The sequence below is a fragment of the Equus caballus genome, chromosome 7, assembly GCF_041296265.1.
Source record: "Equus caballus isolate H_3958 breed thoroughbred chromosome 7, TB-T2T, whole genome shotgun sequence".
In the NCBI taxonomy this organism is placed as follows: Eukaryota; Metazoa; Chordata; class Mammalia; order Perissodactyla; family Equidae; genus Equus; species Equus caballus.
Genome location: NC_091690.1, coordinates 76,092,655 through 76,099,020, shown reverse-complemented (window position 1 = coordinate 76,099,020; position 6,366 = coordinate 76,092,655). Strand labels below are relative to the sequence as shown.

At 34.4% G+C, this 6,366-nt stretch overlaps 1 protein-coding gene across 1 annotated transcript; it reads left to right on the top strand.

The window, feature by feature from the left end:
* Nucleotides 1-1,872: 1,872 nt before the first annotated feature.
* OR51AC8 (olfactory receptor family 51 subfamily AC member 8) lies at nucleotides 1,873-2,822 on the top strand. Its single transcript, XM_014741672.1, is given in 2 exon segments — nucleotides 1,873-1,909; nucleotides 1,912-2,822. Coding segments are annotated over 2 exon segments (948 nt in total).
* The last annotated feature ends 3,544 nt before the right edge of the window (nucleotides 2,823-6,366 follow it).

Here is a 6,366-nt window from a genome sequence, read left to right as displayed (position 1 = left end):
GGGAAAGATGCACATAAAGGTGAGCAGAGTGAATTCTAAGACATTATGGAAGATAATTAAAGCAAAAGGAAGAAAGCTGATTATATGTGTTTATATGAACCTGTAGTATATGAATTTGTGTATGTTTAAATGAAGTGCAATGATGTGTTGTGGACAACGCTCAATGTGTTCCTCATGAATTTTACGTTTATAAGAAAGTCTCACATCTTAGTGTCGTAGAATACAGTGTGTTGAGTGACTGTGAGTGTGGGCTCTATCTGTAGTGTGTTTGCATGCCCCAAGCTATTGTGAACCACAATTTTCTTCTTTTTGTTTTTATCAACATGAGTGTCTCTGATACTCCACATGTACATCTGAAAAAATTATATAGAATTTAGTATTCTAAGTCCCTAAGAAGTCAGCCATAAGGAACTGACTCAGTCCCTCAGATAAAAGGACATGCTTGGTAGAACACTCTTTACTAGGCATACTATGAAAGAATGTAGTAAGATATAGTAGCCTTTCACTGTCAAGTGTGTGTGAATGCAAATGAACAAGCATAAGTCTATACATCAATGGATGAAAATGTATACATTGTGATTCATCTAGAATCTGCTTTTCAAAGATATACTTAGATCTATAAAAAGATGAATTTGTTTATTTACATTTACATGGTTTTAAAACAGCACAGTAGTTCTAATTCTGGCTGAGGGAAAAAAATATATATACATATATTTTATTCCAATCCTCCCTGTCTCTATTCTTTTTCTTGAGAAGGAATCCTTCATTAGTTTCTGTTTTTCTTCTGGTGTTTTTATTTGGGGTCACACTTTTAAATAATATGATTTTACAAAAGATTCCATAGTTTTGACTTCATACTCTTCCAGATAAGGGTTTAGCTTGGTTCTATTCCCACCCCTCCTCCCCCATCCCACATATCCAAATGTAGTTACATCGCTATTTTGTTTTTGCTTCAACTTTAAACAAAACACTTGGATCTAATTGTATTCAATCAGTCATATACAATCTCCTCCTACCTTTCTATGTAGCATAATGACATAAGCACTAACACCATTTCCTCCAAATATGCTATTTGTAAGATATTTACTGATATATTCATATGCATTATTTCATAATATATTTGTGTTTTGAAATAGAAATATTTAAAATTTTATTAAAGAAATTATTTATTAATGTTTGATACTATCATAGCATCAGCTAAGATGTAATGACAATACCTACTTTAGTGATTTTATCAGTCATATTTTGAAAAATAAACATATTTAAAAAGAAAAAATCAAACAGCATAGAAATTAATTTTAAAAGTGACGGTATCATGTGAAGTATTTTTTAAATGACATGGAGTTTATGTGAGTTATTGAAATATCTTATGCTTTATTTCTGCAGGTGTAAATAACAGGGAACATGCCTGGGTTTCCAGATGCCTGAATATTTCTAGGTATGGTGTTGACACAGGGAAAGTGCAGGAACTTCTTTCAGAGTTTCTGCTAAGGTCACTAAAAATAAAAGTAGGTGAAAAATTATGAAATAGAAAGAGTTCTGAGAATGAAATTTTTCTAAACATTGGGGTAAAAAATAAAATTATGTGCTTAATTTTCATGTTACTTGATGAATGATTGGAATGTTCTAGGCCAAAAGAATTCTAGTAACTCTTCCATTTTAATAGCAGTTATCCATTGCCCTAACTCCAGATTGTTATTCAGATAAATCTGGAAACATTATAAGGATCAATTCCTTGATGTAAAGATGCCTAGGATTGGGGCTGCCCCCCAGGAGTAAGATGCGTTATATTCTCCTATCTTAAAATCTTTATTTGTCTTCCAATAGGAACATTTAGAAGCTGATCTGGATTTGCTCCCAAGAAATATCCTTATGGGGTTTACAAACCACAGCTGGTTCCAGCCACCCACTGTCTAACAGGCATTCCTGGACTGGAGGCTGTACAAATATGGATCTCTATTCCACTCTGCATCATGTATTTAATCACCTTCTTAGGTAACTGCACTATCCTCTTTGTTATTAAAAGCACTTCCAGCCTTCACGAGCCTCAGTACATGTTCCTGTCTATGCTAGCAGGCACAGATCTGGGTCTGTCTTTATCAACTTTACCTACGGTACTCCAAGTTTTCCTCCTGAATCACAGAGAGATTGAGTTCCACTCTTGCCTAACACAGATGTTCTTCATCCATACCTTCTCCTCCATGGAGTCAGCCATCCTGTTGGCCATGGCCTTTGACAGATTTGTAGCTATTTGCAACCCGCTGCTCTACACTGTGGTCTTAACCCCTCCTCGGATTATTGGGATGGGGATTGCTGCTGTGGTTAGGGGTGTGGTGTTGATGGTACCCTTGCCAGTCCTTCTTCAGAGATTGTCCTTCTGCAAAGATGTTATTCTATCACATTGTTACTGCTATCACCCTGATGTTATGAAGCTGGCCTGTGGTCCTGTCAGAGTCAACATCATCTATGGGCTGTCTCTTGTTCTTTGCTCCTTTGGAGTTGACTCCATGTTCATTGTCATTTCGTACATCCTTATTTTGAAAACTGTGATGAGTATTGCCTCAGAAGATGGTCAGCTCAAGGCATTTAATACTTGTGCTTCCCACATTTTCACTGTCTGCATCTTTTATGTGCCCCTTATTGTGCTGGCTCTAATTCATAGGTTTGGTACATTCACGTCTCCTCTTCTCCATGTCACCATGGCCAATCTCTTCCTCTTCTTAACTCCAGTCCTTAATCCCTTGGTTTATAGCCTAAAAACCAAACAGATAAGGTCTGCAGTGCACAAGGTATTCAAGAGCAGGGGAAACTTGCTCAAGTAGTCAAGTGTGGCTTAGTGAAAAAACACCTTGACTCTCTCTTCCCCTTTTACCTATTTCCCTCTGGGGAATATGTCATTAATTCAAGGTATAATTTTGTGATAGTTCAGGTATTTTCTTCTCATATGCCAAGAAGATGGTGACATTTTGGTTCTTGTCTTGATCGAATTCATTATGCACACTCTTGAATGAGGGATCTTGCTGAAATAATTTTTTCATCTCTTTTGTATTTAAATATTTAAGTTTAAATAATTAAGTGGCTTATAGTTAGCTGCAGGATAAAGATCAAGTTACTAACATATTTTAGAATCTTTTCTGTTTTCTTATCCCTGCCTTCCCCCCAGCATCAACTCTGTCTATAGAATGCCACTTCTCTTTGAACTGGATGATTCAATACATTTGTACACATGTATTCCTGCCTTCATATGACTCCAAGCTTTTACCAATTGCTTGGCTTCAAATTTCAACACCTACCTTAAACACAACTTCCTCTATTATGAATGTTTCCAACATTCTGGTAGAACTGGCACTTTCCTTTTCCCCTCAATATACTCCATAAATAATTTTATTATAATACTCACAGGACAATTTTACTTACGTCTTCATGGCTGTCTTCCTCCATTGACTGAGAATTATTGTCAGCAGCCACTGTGTTGCTTTATTTTCAATCTCTGGTATATACCTTATTCAGCAGCACAATAAATTGCAATCGTTTCCTTTAGTAAATGAATAAATGGTCATGTGCCTAGATAATTACACTTGACAATCACAACTCTTACTTGCCAATGTAACTACTGTTTAATGATCCTTCCCTTCTAAACAATCAGGGACCAAGTGTGTTGTCTTTGCCTTTGCATCTTCATTACCTTATGGAGTATCTGCATATTGTGCACAATAAATGCATATTGACTCATAAATGGGTAAATTAATAAATATGTGAACTGAGAGATGTCATTGGTAATATGTTCTACGTGTAAAGTGTGATTTTTGCACATTAAAATGTAACTATAAAGCAAGTGAGGGGAATCTTTAAAATACTTTATTCTTAAAAGGAGAAAGGAAATTGAGTTGTTTAATGTCTGCCTCCACGTCCAAACTTTCATTACATTACCAAAAATAGCCTGTCTTAAACCAAAAGAGACGAATTTTATTAGCTCTATTTTAAAGGAAAAGAGAGAGTTAAAAGATACTAAGTAATTTGTCAGTATCTCCCCAATCAAAAATGATTAGACTCGGGATTAAAAATCACCACATATTATGTAAAAAATACATAAATTCTGGTAAATCCAACTTTTTTCCCCATATGAGATTTAAAGATATGCAAACACATAGGTGTCATTGAACCCCATTATTTAATTATGGTATTTTAAGCAAATTTTATTTTTACTCATGTTCACTAACATTAAATGCATTATGAATTTACTGATTCCAGCAAACATTTGTCATGTTCAAAGAGATACTAGTTTGATTATCAACCTATGTCTGCATGAAACATACAGTGCCCAAGAAAGCTGCTAGTTGTAGAACTAAGACAAACTTACATCTGTACATCTTTAAGTGTCATGCTCGTAACTCTACTTCATATTTCCTGCCTGCAAAAGCTGAAGTCTAAGAAGAAAATTTCCAAAATTCATATCTTTAGCACATTGTGAAATGAGAGTATAAGTAGAGGCCAAAGTGGAGTACATATATTTTTATTTTGTTTTCTTTTTTAAAGAAACACTTGGAAAAAGTCAAATTCAAAGACTGTAGGGACCAACCGGTTGACAGTCATCTTCTAGAAAACAGGAATGAAACCACAATTAGCCAACACTAGGGGAAAAATTATCTTGTTCCTATAAATTCCTATTTATCTATGAAAAGAATCATTCACTGAGACAAAACATTTTGCTTGGAAGAAATGCAAGTAAAGTACAACAGAAGAAGATATTCTGAGGAAGGGTGACAAAGGACAATGGCAAGGTAATGTTAATCGATATGTTAACATATTGATTATATTAATCAATTAAGGTTACTTAGTCTTCTATTAGCCATTTCTATATTTTTCCAGGGCATTGACATGCTCTGCTTAGGATAAGCTGATGCTGTCTCGCCTCATACTACAGCAATACAATAACTATTTCATAATAGCCAAGGTTACACTCATGATGTGTTAGGAAGTAATATCACATACACCTTTTTGAAATTATTCAGCAATCAGCAGTCAGTAGAGTTCTCATTTTTTAAAGTCCTTGCCTTGAAATGGAGAGGATTTCAGTTTATTATTTTTTCTGTTATTTTTCATAAGTTCTCTCTCTCTCTCTCTCACACACACACGCACGCACACACACACACTCCATGACACAATACTCCCAATGAGAATTCTTTAAATTCAGTATGGCCACTGCATTTCATGACCTCACTGTTAATATTTATTTTCTATAAATTTTATTTGGCAAAATTAATGTATGCAAAGTAGTAGACGGATGAGTACTGTAAATGTTTAGAACAATATTTTTCATTCTGTTATTTTAAATACTGTTAGGGAGTAACTAATGAGTCAAATATGAAATGCCTTTTTTTTCCAACTGCACTTGGTGATTTCAGACAGCTCAACAGAGAAGATGTGCCGTAAAGTTTCATCCACATGCTGGACTTAAGCTGAGAATTTTCTTTTGTATTATGCAGATGCTTTCTTTAACTATATTTCCTGTCATCAACATAGAGCTCTTTTATGTGAATTCTATCTACTGATTCTTACCTTAGGTTTTCTCTATTTCATTTTTCCATAGTTTCTTCTAATGAAATACCCCACAAGTCCATCCATATGATTCGGAGACCAAAACATAATTTATTGATTTACTGTTTCTTCTTGCTGCATGTGTTCATGCTGTGTATCAGTTATGCATACATGTCTTTGTTTAAGAATCCAGTTCCCTTTTGTACCATTAATAAATATATATAAAAAGAAATTGTTTGAATAAGGAAGACTGCACATCCTTAAAGTCATCATTAAATGAGCTTTTTATCATCTTCCACATTCCATTTCTGTACAAATCTTTCTTTATTGCTGCTGCTATTGCATTAGTTAGAGCTTTTTAATCTCTAACCTAGACTGTATATTTATCCAGTAACTCAACTGTATCTCAGAGCAAATCCCCCAAATATTTAGAGGAATACTAAAATATATAGTAGCCATATTTACAACAATTTGGATTCAATAAACAAATTCCAGGCTTACAAGGAGTGAAAATATAGCCTGCAATAAAGAGGAAAAAAATAATCAAAAGTGACCAAGCTGGATGACTGATAGGATGTCATAAAAAAAATATGCTTAGGGATCATTGGTCCAATGAAGAGGTTGGATTCATTGAAATTTTGGATGTTACAGATGGTTTAATATAAGAGATCATAATTAATCTAGTTATTAAAAATGAGCAAAAATTTTCTCAATGAAAGATGAAAAGTGCATATTAGGTACAGGAAGTAGCAAGTCAAAAACATTTTAGAACCAACACACACTATTCAGAGTACTGAAAATTGTCTAGTAAGTCTCGGGCATGGAAGA